A 16,306-nucleotide genomic window follows, 5' to 3' on the forward strand; every position below is an offset into this window, starting at 1 on the left:
TGCCGAAGACTATCCTAAGTGATTCTCTCGCATCAAATGTCCTCACGAGTTAGATATTATTCGCCTGGTACGTTCAGATGGAAAAATAAATATTAGAAGACACAAAAGGCCGTATATTGACTGTATGCTTCCACTTACATGCAGTACCCAGAGTCGTAAAATTCACAGGGACGGAAAGAATGGTGGATTCCAGGGGCTGGGGGATGGGGTCAACGGGGAATTATTGTTTAATAGGTATGGAGTTTCAGTTTGGGATGATGGAAAATTCTGGAGTTGGATGGTAGTAATAGAATGTACGACAATGAATGTACTTCATGCCACAGAACTGTACACTTACAAAATGGTTAAAATGGTACATTATGTTATGTAAATTTTGCCAGAATTTTTTTTTAAAAGGTTGAGTAAATAAATGAATGCGAGAGCCCAGATTCTAACCCACATCACTGGCCTCAAAGAATAGGCTTGTTTGGACCCATAATGTTCCGCACCTTGTATCCCACCACATTGTACCTCCCTTCATTTTCTTCCCAGTATGGCATTAGCCACGTTGGAATGTTTTGGGTTTTTTTGGTTTTTTTTTTTTGAGACAGAGTCTCACTCTGTTGCCTGGGCTACAGTGTCGTGGCATCAGCCTAACTCACAGCAACCTCAGACTCCTGGGCTGAAGCAATCCTTCTGCCTCAGCCTCCCGAGTAGGTAGGACTACAGGCATGCACCACCATGCCCGGCTAATTTTTTCTATATATTTTTAGTTGTCCACCTAATTTCTTTCTGTTTTTAGTAGAGACAGGGTCTCACTCTTGCTCAGGCTGGTCTCGAACTCCTGAGCTCAAGCGATCCACCTCCCTCGGCCTCCCAGAGTGCTAGGATTATAGGCGTGAGCCACCACGCCCAGCCCACGTTGGAATATTTTTATTTGTTTGTGACCAGATGACAAAAGGGGACTCTTTCTGCCTCAGTTTGACAGAGGTCCCCCATACTCTGTGCCAGCTGTTTCTCCACATTTCCCAGCAAAGGAAATGATCAGTGTAGGGTTTTATGGATCCCACTCAAGAGTGACTCCTACAAGAGGCAAGGCAACCTCAGCAGAAAACAACAGGAGACACAGAAGCTAAGAGAACAGCTGTAGCCTGTGAGTGTGAGGGGAGCTGTTGTGGGGAGTGAGGCCACAAAAGCCCCATGAGAAAGGCAGCCTTGGACACCACCTCCAGCAGGATATAGTGCTGATTGAACAAATGTTCTCTAACACAGACACTGTGAAAAGAGAATGGATATTGTCACTGTTTAAAGTCACTAAGTTTTGGGTGGTCTGCGTACAGCAGTAGATAACTGATACTGAGGCCTTCCACCAGGCCATTCCCCAACAAGGCAGAGACCTGGGCTTTTAATTCCCTGTGGGGCTGCATGTGGCCTCAGGGGCCCTTCTTCAGGCTGCTCTGCTCTAACTTGCTCTGACCTCAGGCAAACACAGAGGAATGTGGGAAACACGGCATAGAGGACACCTGTGAAGAAGAGGAGGAAAAGGTAAACATGAACACCTCAAAGAAAAGAAGGGATCTCATTTCATCTTGAAGGCACACTTAACTTTTTTCATTGTGCACCAGACAGCAGGACACAGGCAGCAGAGCACAGATATATCAAAAAAGGCAGAGGTGGCAGTGGTCCCCTGAGTAGGGGGACCTCTTAGAGTGTAGGAAAAATAGTGTAACTTTTATTCATATTTATTTTTTGTCTCCGTTTTTAAACATTTGTACGCTTTATAATGTACCTTAAGTCAATGCATACATAATTTATAAATTAAAAGTATACACATATTCAAGTGTTTGCTCAAAAGCTTTTTTACTGATAGTAGGGCTACACAATTATAGACTATTTGAAGCCATGGGAGAATATGGCCGGGCCTGGGAGCCCTGGGCCCACTGGAAGCACATTACATTGTCCATCCATTGACATCACAGGTCTTTGCAGGATTATCCTTCTCCACCACCGTAAAGCTGCAGGTCTCCTGGTGGAAGATTTTCTCGCACTTGCTTTCATCATATTTCACAGGTTTAGAAACGCTGTCATTGAGACAAAATCAGGCTTGTTAGAAGGAACTCCTCCCCAAGGTTAGCTTTGTGCAGGGAGCAGCCCACACTCCATCTGGCTAGGATGCCCCTCACCAACTTAAGGGCATTCCTTGGCTAGAAGCCCCAAAATGCTGTCTGTACCCTATAGTCATATAGACCACCCCTAACATTGGACCTACATTCCATCCTGCACACAGAGAAGGACAGCCGTAAGTTCTGGCAGGCCCAGGGGCAGGTCTAAGCTACTTTGTGGCTGAGCATCTTGTTCCAGCCTGGCTCTTCTCATCCTCCCTATTCAGGAAATGGCCAGCAGTATTGTTGCTAGAATGTGGAAGGGAACAGTTGTCCCAGGCCTGGCGTGAAGGCCTGTAGGAAGAGGAGCTGTCTCAACTAACAAGAGCAAAGGGTCATCCAGGCCAAGGATCATGTAGTCCAGGGAGAAGCTGATAAAAACCAGGGACAACCTCCCCAGGAAAATCCACCTACATGTTCAGTGGTGTAATTTTAGGGTTCATTGTCCCCTTGAGGCCCATTGATAGGCCCCAGATTTATTTATTTATTTATTTATTTGGGGGACAGAGTCTCACTCTGTTGCCCTGGCTAGAGTGCAGTGGTATCATCTTAGCCCACTGCAACCTCAAACTCCTGGGCTCAAGGCATCCTCCTGCCTCAGACTCCCGAGTAGCTGGGACTACAAGCATGCACCACGATGCCTGGCTAATATTTCTATTTTTAGTCAAGACGGGGTCTTGCTCTTGCTCTGGTTGATCTCGAACTCCTGAGCACAAGCTATCCACCTGCCTTGGCCTCCCGGAGTGCTAGGATTACAGGCGTGAGTCACCGTGCCCAGCTAGGCCCCACATTTAAATTGGCCCTGCCGGCCGGGCGCGGTGGCTCACGCCTGTAATCCTAGCTCTGGGAGGCTGAGGCGGGTGGATCGGTCGAGGTCAGGAGTTCGAGACCAGCCTGAGCAAGAGTGAGACCCCGTCTCTACTAAAAATAGAAAGAAATTATCTGGCCAACTAAAAATATATATACAAAAAAATTAGCCGGGCATGGTGGCTCATGCCTGTAGTCCCAGCTACTCGGGAGGCTGAGGCAGTAGGATCGCTTAAGCCCAGGAGTCTGAGGTTGCTGTGAGCTAGGCTGATGCCACGGCACTCACTCTAGCCCGGGCAACAAAGTGAGACTCTGTCTCAAAAAATAAATAAATAAATAAATTGGCCCTGCCCAAAGTACACACAGAAGCAGCCATTCCCAAAGCCCTTTGTGACTATGTTTCCTTCCAAAGGTAGCCCTTGACTTTTATTTTAACTAAAGAGGATATACATGTCAGTCCTCTTCCCAAAGCCATCCTCACCCAGTGTCATTCTTCTATCCTAACTACTTGGCTCCCAGGACACCTGAATTTGCAACCCTGGGTGGTACAAGGGGAGAGAATAACAAGAAACTCTGTTCATGGCCAGCAAGACCAGGGCGTTCAGCACTGAACAGAGGCAACCAGTTACAGGGCAAACTCTCAGGATCATGGTCCTACGAACAGAAGCAAACACTAAATTGTGCCTTCAACACTACGACTTTGCTTTAAATCTTTTTGAGACCAAGGAGTGGTTAAGTTGCAGTGAAGAAAAATATTTCAAAGAGTTTTAATGAGATGAAGTAGTCCTAATGCTGAAATACTAAGTGGAAAAATCAGACTACAAAATTGCAACATAAAGTTTGATATTTACTATGTAAAAGAAAAGAAAGGTGTAGAAAAGAGACAGAAAGAAATTATGATAAAATGTTAACTATTATTACCTTTTGGCAGCTGGGATTATAAGACAGTTTTTTCTTTTTTCCTATACTTTCCAATAGTTCTGTAATTAATGTTTTACTTAGAAAATTAGGGAAAATGTAATTTAAAACTTTTAATATTTAAAAATGGTTATTTGCTGGTAGAAATGTAAAATGGTGCAGCTGCTATAGAAAACAGCTTGACAGTTCCTCAAAAGGTTAACAAAGAGTTACCATATGACCCAGCAATTCTCCTTCCAGGTGTACACCCCAAAGGAATTGACAGCAGGGACTTAAATATACTTGCATGCCCATGTTCATAGCAGCATTATTCAGTATAGCCAAAAGATGGAAGCAACCTGAATGTCCATCAGCATATGAATGCATAAGCAAAATGTAGGATAGCTGTATCATGGAATATTATAATCCAGGTGTTAAAAAGGAATGAAGTAGTGATAGATGCTGCAACATGGATAAACCTTGAAAACACGCTGAGTGAAATAAGCCAGACACAGAAAGACAAACATTGTGTGATTGTATTTATATGAAATATTTAGAGTAGGCAAATTCATAGAGACAGAAAGTAGATTAGAAGTTACCAGGGGCTGAAGGGAGGGAGAATGAAAGTTATTACTTAATGGATAGACAGTTTCAGTTTAGGAACTTAAAGTTCCATTAAAAGTTTTGGAAATAGCCTGAGCAAGAGCGAGACCCTGTCTCTACTAAAAACAGAAAGAAATTAGCTGGACAACTAAAAATATACATAGAAAAAATTAGCCAGGCATGGTGGCGCATGCCTGTAGTCCCAGCTACTCGGGAGGCTGAGGCAGGAGGATCGCTTGAGCCCAGGAGTTTGAGGTTGCTGTGAGCTAGGCTGACACCACAGCACTCTAGCCCAGGCAACAGAGCAAGATTCTGTCTCAAAAAAAAAAAAAAAAAGTTTTGGAAATAGTGGTGATGGTTGCACAATATTGTGAATTTACTTAATGCCACCAAATCGTACACTTTAAAATGACTAAATTGGCAAATTTTATGTAATATATATGTTACTACAATTAAAAATGCTCAAAAATAAAGTGATTGTTATTAAAGAGATATCGATTCTTTTAGAAGTTTTTGGTAGGAAATGAAACTGTGTAACTCGCAGTCGGTGTGCAAGTACAAGTTGCTACCGCAAAGGGAGTATTACCAGATGCTAATTTCAATTCAAACCAGACCTAGCTCTGTAGGTGGAGCAGTTAAAAGAGAATAAGATGGAAAACTACAAACCTCGGGCATCCAGGTGCCTGGAGCCAGTGGCTGGGTGACCGTGGCCCCTGGCCGCAGTCAGGGAGCCAGCTTCAGGTTGGGCAGTGCAGAGGCCAGGATGTCCCCATGCCACTGCCCAGGAGCCAAGAGCCTCTTCACCGCCAGTGAGCACCTTGAGATTTGGGCAATGTCCCATAGAGGATGCAATGAGTCCAAAAAATTCTCTTAGAGAAAGTTTAATCAAAATCTCTACTTTGCTATGGCAAAAGAAAAAAAATTCATGGGAAAAACAAACTTGGTAGGAGATGAGGCAGTTCCAGGAAAGGAGTTGGTTCATTCCCCCATGGGGAGCAGTGTGCCAAATGGGATAGGCAACACGGAAGGGAAGAGGGAGAGGGAGAGGACACCTTGAGCCCTGATCAGGTGACAGGGTCTGCCCCAGGCTCCAGGGACACAGAACTGGCACAAAGAAGGCATCAAGTACTTGTTGGGTTGATGACTTTATATGCAGAATTCCATTTAATTCTCATAACCACCTGATTATCCCTATTACACAACAAGGAAACAGGCTCCGAGAGATCCAGAAACTTACTCAGGGTCACACAGCTACTCTACAAGGGAATGGATATTCAGACTCAAGTTACTCTGACTCCAGTATTGAGGCTCTTCCCATGTCACTGCAAGGAGCAGCCCTGCTCTCTTTTCTACACTGGGTCCACGGGAATCTTAGAAGAGGGTTATATGGATGCAGCTGGGATGGTTGCTGCACCAACAGGGTGAAGACGCCTAGCCCGGGTGACATGGATGTGTTGGCCAGCACGGAGGCACGCTCCAATGCGAGGGAGGAAAGCTTCACCAGCCCTCAACCTGGCTGGGATACAATCACACTCCAGAGTGACATTGACACTTGATAACAAAGACAGTGTCAAATTTCTAGAGCCACAAAATCAAGATGCAGCTATAATAGCCTGTGCTCTGGCCAGCGCAATACCCAGGAGCCTGCCGGATAGCCAGCAAATCTCCCTGTCCTATATGCCTCGTGTTTCATTAAGCACTTAGCACGGGCCTGCTCAAAAAGTGTGGTTGAACTTTCCAGACACTTAAACTTCAGCAGGACTCGTGTGTTTTCATTTAAGTCAAGAGCTCTGTCCTCTGCTCACTGGTGCCCTCTACTCACCAGCATTGTCATAAGGCTCTCTGAGGCACTTGTTAAAATTCAGAGTCCTTGGATCCTCTGCCACAGATTCTGATGGGTAGGTTGTAGGGTGGAGCCCAGGAATCTGTATTCCAGCAAGCTTCCCGGATGCGTTTGGACCAGACAAGTTTGGGAAATGCTACATTACAGAAATGCTCTTGTCATCAAAGCCACTCTTGTTCTTGCCAAACACTACAAGCCAAGGCTGACGTGAAGAAGTCAGATGGATTTGGGGCCCTGAGGGTGGGGTGGCTGGCACACAGATATAGCTGTGGAAGAAACAGTTAAATTAGGACCACACTACAGGTACTCCATGTTCTATCCACCACAGTACTAGACCTCTGGTGTTCAGAGCAACCCAGCAGAAAATATCTGCACAACCTTTGGGCTGACTTGAACTAAACTGAGCAGTGAAGCAACATAAGATTTACAGTACAAGGCACACTACAAGAATCCCTTACATGTCACATCTATTCCCTCTGCCTGTGCTCAACGCCAGCCCAGTTCTTGCAAATCTCCAAGGCCAAGGCTGAAGTGATGACCAGGCCTCTGGAGTAGCATCAGACCACTGGATACACCTTCCTGTCTTCAGGAGCCCATATGGATGGCTATAGGTACTTAAGAATAAAGGTACTTATCAAGTCTCAGAACCAACTTCAAAGAAATAAGACTGAGGGGAAAGCAACCCACCTGTTCATCAGCAAATGAATGGAGAAGCAAAACGTGGTCTATCCACATGGTGCAAGGAAATTCTGGCACACGCTACAACATGGATGAACCTTGAGGACATCATGCTAAGTGAAATGAGCCAGTCACAAAAGGACAAATACTAAATGATTCCATTTATATGAAAGACCTAGAGTCATCTCATCAAATTCATAGAGACACAGAGCAGAATGGTTTTGGGAGGCCAAGGCCAGAGGATCACTTGAGCCCCGGAGTTCAGGGTAACAGTGCACTGTGATCCTCACACCACCGCACTCCAGCCTGGGTGACAGAGCAAGACTCTATCTCTAAAAAAAAGAAAAGAAAAGAAAATAGAATGGTAGTTGCCAGGGACTGGGGGCAGTGGGGAGAGGAAATGATTATTTAGTGGGTACAGAGTTTCAGTTTTGCAAGATGAAAAAGTTCTAGAGATGGATGGTGGTGACAGGTGTACAACAAGGTGAATGCCACCTAAAGTGAACACTCAAAAATGGTTAACGTGACAAATTTTATGTCATGTATATTTACCACAATAAAAAAAGGAAAGAAATACAACTGAAAACTAACCCCCATCACCACAACACCAAGAGTGAACCCTAACATAAACTGTGCACTCTGGGTGACAATGAGGTGTCAGTGCAGGCTCACCCACTGTAACGAACGCTGGCGAGGCTGGTGCTGGGGGAGGCTGTGCGTGCGTGGGGGCAGGGTGTTCATGGGAAATCTCTTTACCTTTGCTCAGTTTTGCTGTGAATCTAAAACTGCTCTAAGAAACAAAGTCTATTAAAGGTAAACTAACCCCCCTGAAGGATGGGAGTTTAAAAGAGGGAGTGGCTGTTCCTCAGAGAGCAGCTACACCCCCTGTTGGCCACCATTGGCTTGAGACTCACAGGCTGCAACAGTGAATTCCATTTTCTTCGCAAGAGCACTTCTCACAGTTGCCAGTGCTCCACTCCGCCTTCAACGGGTGTGTGACTCCATCACTGTCCTTGCATTCTACAACAACACACAGCACCATCGGTGTGAGCCACGTGGTGGGAACAAGCCCTGTCAGGACAGCCCCTACGGTCAGCACCCCTCCCACAGAGGGAGAAGCTCATCAAGTTTGAAGGTGTCTTGTGGGGGCTGGGCCTAGAAGAAAGGATGGATGATGGAAAGAACGCGAGCAAATGAAAGAAGGGTCAGGCGAAAACGCCTGCCCGAAGCTGCCTGTTTGCTGTGTGCAAAGGTCAGCTGAAAACAGGTGACCTGTAGGGAAACTGTTAAAGAAATTAGCAAACGGCCCTGACCTTTAGCATGTGTCCTTGGAAATAAATACAGGGAGGAACTTAGCTGAGGAGGCCATTTTCTCCTGTAGACTTTGGCCTTCCCCCTCTCTGTAAACACTATGTGTTTCAGGTAATTATTCCTGTGCTACCCGTAAGGCTGGTGGTGGGCACCCCCTCCCCTCCCTAATGGAAAAAGAAGCCCACGAGGCCTGCCGAGAACAATGCCTGCAAGGCCCAGCTAAGTTAAAAAATAGCCACACCTGGATGGTTACCCTGCTAAGGGTCTCAGTTCCTGGCGTTCACACATACCACCAGCCCCTCCTATTTCTCAATACCCGCCCTAAAACTGCAACAAAGAAACTCCTCACTCTTCCTGCAGAAATCTTCCCTCCGAAGAGACCCCCATCCCCCAACCCTAATATAAACCCACTCAGACTTCTGGGCGATGCGACTTCTCGGGTCTCTCTCCCCGGCCCCCAGGACCCAAAACCTCACCCGGGGCCCTCTCTTGGGACCCCTTACTGTCACCCAGGAGCGCTCCAATAAAGCCTCTTTACTTATCCCTTTCAAATCTGCTCGTCTTTTTTCTCTGGCACCAGCCAATCCAAAAAACCTTACATTTGGTGCCAAAACCCGGGAGGGTGCTTTGACTTTCGGCTGCTCCGCCCCTCCCGTAGACTCCGGTCTTGAACCTTACACTACCAAGCGCCGGAGTGAAAAGCTGCCGCTACAGAGTCTAAGAAGGTGCTTCTGTGTTCACCTATGGCTAAATTCTGGTACTGTCCAGTTGGTGCCACTGATAATGTTTTCTTACAGTAAACTTATATTCTTCCAGACCTTATTTTGCAACAGACATTTCAAGAAAAAAAAATAGGGCCCTCCTTTTTAACCTGGTAGTTATTATGAGCCTAGAGGTACCTAGGGCTAAGTTTTTTCCCCCGCTGGATTATCTCTAGATTCTAGAATTGTCACTTCTACATTTTTCTTTGCTTTGCATTGGTGGTTCTCAACATCTTTGGTACTTAAAAAACATCTACGTCTGGATCCCACCCCAGAACAATGAAATCAGGATGTCTGGGTGTGGGGCCCAGGCCACCAAATTTTCTGAAAGCTCCCCAAGTGATTCAAATGTTCCACAAAGGGTAGGAACGTCTGCTTTAAATCCTTGGTGGTCTGAGTATGCTTGGAGGACCAGCAGCATCTGCATACCTGGGGCAGACTCCCACACCTGCCTCCAGGTATGCTGACCAGCAGCATCTGCATACCTGGGGTAGACTCCGACACCTGCCTCCAGGTATGCGGATGCTGCTGGTTTAAACCTGCATTTAAACACGATTCCCAGGGGATTGGCATGCATATTAAAGTTTCAGAAGTACTGCTTTCGAATAAGCAATCATTCTCAACACTGTCTGCACCTGAGAGTCAACCAAGGAGCTTGTAAATGTGCAGCTCTGACCCCAGAGACTGTGATTCACTTGGTCTTACATGGGGCCTGAGCATCGGTAAGTTTCAAAAGCTTTCTAGGCATCCTCACACAGCGAGGGTTGAGAACGATGGGCCTACATAAAAGACAGATTGAAGTACCTCAATTTACTAGCCCTCCTTCTCATATAGATTCAAAGGCTTTCATCTGCCAACAGGTTACATCTACCAGGTTGCAACAACATAGTAAACATTGAAAAACCAGGACTTACCACTGGGTGAAGCACCTACAGTTCCCTCAGGCAGTATGACATAGCACTGTGCGTTGCACAAAGTCAGGAAGGTGGCAAAGACCAGGAGGCTGCCCAGGAGAGCATTCTGCAATGGAAAGAAGGGTCCAGCATGGAGGATGAATGAAGTCAGGGTAATCCTTGACTGAGTGTTTTGCACAAGGATCCCTACTGGGCTCTGGCAAGTGGTTATATAGGTGGAGCTTCTACCCTCAGGCAATCTAGCAAGGGAACAAGACCTGCACAAGTCACTAACATAAACTCTAAAAAGAGCTAAAGTCAAAAGTCACAGAGCAATAATGACACTGTGCTATTTCATTACAGAGGAAGCTCAGGAAACCTTTGCAGATAAGGTGATTTAGCTGCTTTGCAGAATATATAGAATTTAAAGGACAAAAGTGACGGCATGAAAGGGAGTTTCATGAAGAGAATAAAACATTGACAAAGATACAAAAGCAAGAAAAATAGAGTTGGAAGCCTGATGAAGCTAACGAGGGTAGCTGGAGATATAACTGGAAAGAGAGGTTAGGACCAGGTTATAAACACAGACTGTGAGGCTAAGAGCTTCATTTTCCAGATAATAAAAGCATCTTTGGTGGCTGCCTGAACAAACCAATTAATCTAGCTGGAATCGGTAGGACAAGGAAAAGTATCAGTTGCTCTTGTCATCTTTTTGAGATGAGCTAAATAAATAAACAAACCTGAACATGGTAATTTCCAGGAACCTTTCTAAATGGAAGATGATGTTAAATACAATTTATAGGCGGCCACTGGTTTACACCAAGCTCCTGCACCAGGCCGAGCAGATGAAACCAAATGAAGTCACTCGTGCTCTAGTTCCCTGCCACCGAGCTGGAGTGACTCATGCTCAAGTCCCCTGCCTCCAGCCAAGACTGGATAGCTCATCTGACCTTCCCAGAAGTCAGGAAAGAGAGAGAAAACAGCCATATCCCTAAACAAGCCAGCTTTAGCCAGCATAAGGAAGTCCCCTCTGCTTTAACCTTTATATGGAAAGTCGCTTTGAAAAGACCAATTTACTTTTTTTTTTTTGAGCACTGTTTAAGCCATTCTATTCCTTTTTTTTTTATTTCAGCTTATTATGGGGGTACAAAAGCTCAGGTTATATATATTGCCCATGTCCTGCCCATCCCCCTGAGTCAGAGCCTCAAGCGTGTTCTCTGTGCCTGCTTTCTTCAACCCTTTTCTGTCTATAAAGCCAATCCTCTGCTCAGCTCATTAGCACACTCAATCTATTTTCTAGTATGAGGTGTTGCCAATGCTAGAATTGCAAGTAAAGGCCAATTATAATCTTTAAACTAAATGTGTTGTAATTTTGTCTTTTGACAATGAAGGTGAGGGTACTTATTCTGTAAGATGGCTAAAATTAATTATGAAGTGAGGCTACTGGAAGTAGTACACTACTGTTAATAAGAATAGAAAGACAAATATCAAGATCACAATAGAAAAACCCAGGAAGTATTTGTATACATAAATATATATACACATATTTATATGTATACACACACACACAGAGAGATCATGGTCTGAGATCTGTGGAGAATGATTATTCGATAAATGGTATTAGAACTTGTGGACTACTTGAGGAAAAAGCAAAGTTAATTGCCTACTTTACTCCCCTCATGAAATAAATTCTAACAGGATTCAAGAGTTAAAATTTTACAATAAGATCATAAGATAATCACAGAAAATATAGGTAAATATTTATCTTATTCCAAGCATAAAAGAAAAATACATTTGAGTATATAAATTTTTATGAATATAAATGAAACTAAAAAGATATCAAATTTGTAGAACAATATCATTATATGAAGAGTTTCTAGGTACCAACAGAAAAACATCTTAGTAGAAAAATGGAAGGAAAATAAAGTGGCATTTCCCACACACATACTCAACAGAAACGATGATTAAACACATGAAAAAGTTCAAGTTACTGGTAACAAAAGAAATGTAAATATATAGCCCAAGACATTGACTTCTCTGCCATCTTCAGTCCTGTGTAACTAAACGAATGAGAGTCCCTCTGCCAACCCACAATGTACATAAAGCATAAGCAGGAAATATATCTGGGTTATTTTATCCCTTTGAGATTTCGGGGGTTATTTGTTACTCCAGCATAACTTAGCCAAACCTAACTAATACAACCAATAATGGGCAGTCTGAAAATAAAATTATGGTTATTAATATTATCCTAATATTACTACTGTAACTACTACATATAATAATCTTTTTATAACAAAAAAAGAAATGAAACTATATACATAAAATAGAACCATAATGGGATGACAAGAATAATGATTTAATTTGAAATACCCAGAGGGAAATAGAGGCATATATCAGAAGTGATATGCACAAGGATCACTTATGTTGGAACAATTGTTATGATGAGCAATTTGATAGTATTTATCAAAATTCTTAAAACCATTTACAACATCTGATTTCACCTTTTCACCTCTAAGATTTGATCCTAAGAATGGCCACAGACCGGGGTAAACTCCTCCACAAAGATGATCACTGCAGGGGAAAAATGGAAAGAAACAAAATGCCTAAGAACAGAGCTGGGTGAGCACATGGTGACTCAGAAAAACACCTGAGAAGCCAGTAGGAGAAGGTGAAATGACATGGGCCAATGATCACTATGTATCATTCTGTGAAAAGAAGCAAGTTACAAAATTGTTTGTGTGACACGATTCCTATAATGTGGAGAAAGATGCTCAGAAACACCCTGAAGGTTATTTACCAAATTTTAACCATTTTTGGGTGGCGGGATTATGACAACGTTCTTCTTTGGGCTTTTCCTCTTATTTCCTTTTTTTTTTTACAGTGAAATGTATTAGTTTTATAATCAGAAATAAATGAATTTATTTTTGAGACAGGACCTCACTCTGTTGCCCAGGCTGGATGCAGTGGAGTCATTGTAGTTCACTGCAGCCTCAAACCCTTGGGCTCAAGCAATCCTGATACCTCAGCCTCCCTAGTAGCTGGGACTATAGGCATGTGCCACCACACCCAGTTAATTTTTAAATTTTTTTAAAAGATGGGGTCTCACTATATTGCCCAGGCTGGTCTCAAACTCCTGGGCTCAGGCGATCCTCCCACCCTGGCCTCCCAAAGTGCTGGGATTACAGGAGTGAGCCACCACACCTGTCCAAATAAATTTCTTTTTAAATTGCAGGATAACCTGTAAGAAAAATAAAATAAATAATTAATTAATTAAAAACAAAAACACCTAGATACATTTAGCTCACGCCAGGACTTGGAGTTGCACTTGCTGTATCATTCTTCTTTTGCATAATCTTCAGCTCAAAATCATTGTGAAAACCTAAATTTTTCCCCCCAAAAATCCAGCCTCATTGACAGAATTTCTGCTCTCTTCATGCAGAAAGAGGATTTCTGGGGAACTGTAGTGATCCCTGGAATCTTAGGGGTCTCCTTTCACTGAGGCAGGAAATGGGGGAGTTTGCTGGTGACCGAGGCTGCAGCCCAGGGCTAGAGTGGGCAGAATTCCCAACTGTCCCGCAGCTCGGGGGCAGACACACTAGATTTAACGTACTGGGGATGGAGTCCAAACATGGCGACAGTGGAGAGCAAATTATTTCTTTTTGAGATTACCCACTTGAAAATACCTCAGAAATAGTCTGCCGGTGTCCCTCCCTCCCACCCTCTACCTCCTGCCCTTGGCCCTCGCTCTCTCTCCGTTTCCTCCCCTGTGAAAATAGGGGTTCTCCCATTTGGGTGGGCAGTGGAATACCCAGGGAGCTTAATAACACACAGTCTTAGGCTCGTTGAAGAAAGTCAGGGTGAGTGGCTCGGTATGTTTACCCGTAGTCCCCCAGGTGAGAACCACAGGAAAAGTGATCCACACCAGAGCTGCTTTAATGTGCAGAGGAATTCCTGGGAGATCTTGCTAAATAAAATGTAGATTCTGCTTCAGTAGGTCATCGGGCTTCAGACCAAAGCTCCGAGGTGATGGTGCTGCTGCTGGTCTGAGCAGAGGTCCCAAAGTCCCTTCGCATTCCCGCAGCGTTCTGTTCTGCCGCCCGCTCTGCCTTCCTTCCCTCCCTGCACTCAGTAGCCACGAGCCCCTGCTGGGTGCAGGCATGGCAGGTTTCCCAGCTGGTGTGGCGTCATGGCAAGCCCTGGGGTGAAGCAGATTAGCAGTGCCCCTAGAAATTGTGTCTCTTTAATAAGTTGCTTCTCCTGGAAGGGCCTTACTCCCTGATCAAGAGTCAGGGGTCGGCCGGGCGCGGTGGCTCACGCCTGTAATCCTAGCACTCTGGGAGGCCGAGGCGGGAGGATCGCTTGAGGTCTGGATGTCAGGAGTTTGAGAGCAGCCTGAGCTACAGGGAGACCCCGTCTCTACTAAAAATAGAAAAATCAGCCAGGTGTGGTGGCATGTGCACCTGTAGTCCCAGCTCCTCGGGAGGCTGAGGCAGGAGGATCACTTGAGCCCAGGAGTTTGAGGTTGTTGCTGTGAGGTAGGCTGACGTGACAGAGCGAGCGAGATTCTGTCTCAAAAAAAAAAAAAAGAAAAAAAGAGTTGGGAGTTTTCAGGGTCTCAAGCACGGCAGGGGTATCTCCAGCTCTGCCACTTACTGAGTTCATTCTGAGGGTCTGAATGGAGACCGGGAGGCCTCTGCCACTGTTACTCTGCCATTCCCAGCTCTGTGTCAGGACCGCCCAGAGGAGGCCTGGGTCCACTTCTGAGGACCCCTCCAACCTGACTTGGCTCCTCCTGGCTCCTCCTGGCTGGCTGCTTCCTTCCCTCCACCTCTGTACCCCTGAGGAGAGCAGCACAGCTCATTCCCTGTTACTAGCTCTAGCAAAGAATATTTTAAGTAGATCAAGTTTTAATTAAAGACAGAAAGGAGGCCTGCACGGGTTTTTATAGATTTTGGAGCAAAATTCTTTCACAATACAACATGACAGAGTAAAAAGGGCCTTGGAAAATGGTTCCCCAATTTTGCTAAATATTGAAATCATCCAGGCAGCTTTTAAAACTCCTGGTGCCCATTCTCACTGCAGACCAATTAAATCTCAGAGTCTGAGGTGGGAGCCAGGTGTCAGTACTTTTCAAAGATCCCTGGGTGGTTCCACTGCACAGCCGAGTTTGGGAGCCCCTGGCCTAGAGAGGAGGAGGCTGGGTTCCCGTCTCAGCCCCCACACGCTGGCAGGGAGACCCCAGGGTAGCGTCTTCTCTTCCTCAGGCTCGGCTTCCTCACTGTGAAATGACGCAGTAATTGCAGCTCTGAGATTATATTTAAATTTCACACAGAAGACCGCCAAATTAGAGACATATATGAAACTTAATTGAATTCCAGAATTACTGGAAGGAATAGCAACTTAGATCTTAGAGAATAGAAATAGTGCTAAATTCATCAAGGTTTTCCCAAGCTTCAAGACTCTTACTATACTCTACACATCAAATCAAGTAACACACACAGGATTCATAACTGGGTCATATTTACCATGAAGTCCTCTCCAGTGGAAACACACATCACAGCATACTAAAATAGGGAATATCTATTCTTCTTTTCTTTTCTGGTCTTTATGTATGAAACCAGTCACCTACCATGCTGATGAGCAGGACTCCTTCCAGGCAAGTACATCCAGGAGTCGCACCAAACTTTTATACTGGAGAGGGCAGCCACGCATCCAACGTCGTTAGGAAAGATAACACGCCAAGAACACGTTGGATGTTTACAAAGGGTTGACTATCAACAGGAAACTATGGTTTCAGATGATTTATAGTTATTCATCAATCAGGTCTCCACCCCAATTATGTATTTATCCTGTCCCCACCCTTGATCTGCATTTGCCCTTGATCTGGAAGAGCAGAAGAGCACTCCTCTTTACAGAGCTTTTACCCCAGCTGGGTAGATTGCTAGGAACATGACATGTTTTTATTTTATTTCACACACAAAGAAATGGAGGCTTGGGATGCCAGTCACAACAGCCAAGTGGGGAACCTGGGTTTCCTGAAGGCATAAGAACAGCCCAGTGGATCAGCGCAGCAGGCCCTCCAGGCCTGGGGCTGTGGCCCAGGCAGCACTGCCCTTAGGGTCCAGCATGAGACAGCAGAAACGGGCCAGCCGTCCTCCGGGGCACCAGAGAGTAGCATCTTGACACCCCAGGTTTCCCTAACAAGCCACATGGGCTCCAACTTGGTGACCTTTCTAAAGCTCATCTTGGAAATTCAGTCTTTACTCCCCATTGCCTCAAGCAAGCCTTCCTTCTCTTTGTTCAATAATGATCTGCTTCGTTAACCCTGCTTGCCCTCCTCATGACCAAGATGGCCTTTGGGGAACAACAATG

General features: G+C 45.0%; 1 protein-coding gene across 2 annotated transcripts; it reads right to left on the reverse strand.

The window, feature by feature from the left end:
- Positions 1-1,828: 1,828 nt before the first annotated feature.
- Positions 1,829-15,580, reverse strand: MSMB (microseminoprotein beta). Of its 2 annotated transcripts, none has more exons than XM_045567988.1 (4): positions 15,564-15,580; positions 9,956-10,061; positions 7,884-7,989; positions 1,829-2,060 (listed from the first exon to the last, which is right to left on the reverse strand). In XM_045567988.1, exons 1-4 carry the CDS (start codon positions 15,564-15,566, stop codon positions 1,931-1,933), a joined length of 345 nt encoding a protein of 114 aa, XP_045423944.1. In that variant the 5' UTR covers positions 15,567-15,580; the 3' UTR covers positions 1,829-1,930. The 2 variants fall into 2 exon arrangements, with proteins under 2 accessions (XP_045423944.1, XP_045423943.1); XM_045567987.1 differs by lacking the exon at positions 15,564-15,580 and adding an exon at positions 15,460-15,473.
- Between the last annotated feature and the right edge of the window lie 726 nt (positions 15,581-16,306).

Source organism: Lemur catta, chromosome 14, assembly GCF_020740605.2.
Source record: "Lemur catta isolate mLemCat1 chromosome 14, mLemCat1.pri, whole genome shotgun sequence".
In the NCBI taxonomy this organism is placed as follows: Eukaryota; Metazoa; Chordata; class Mammalia; order Primates; family Lemuridae; genus Lemur; species Lemur catta.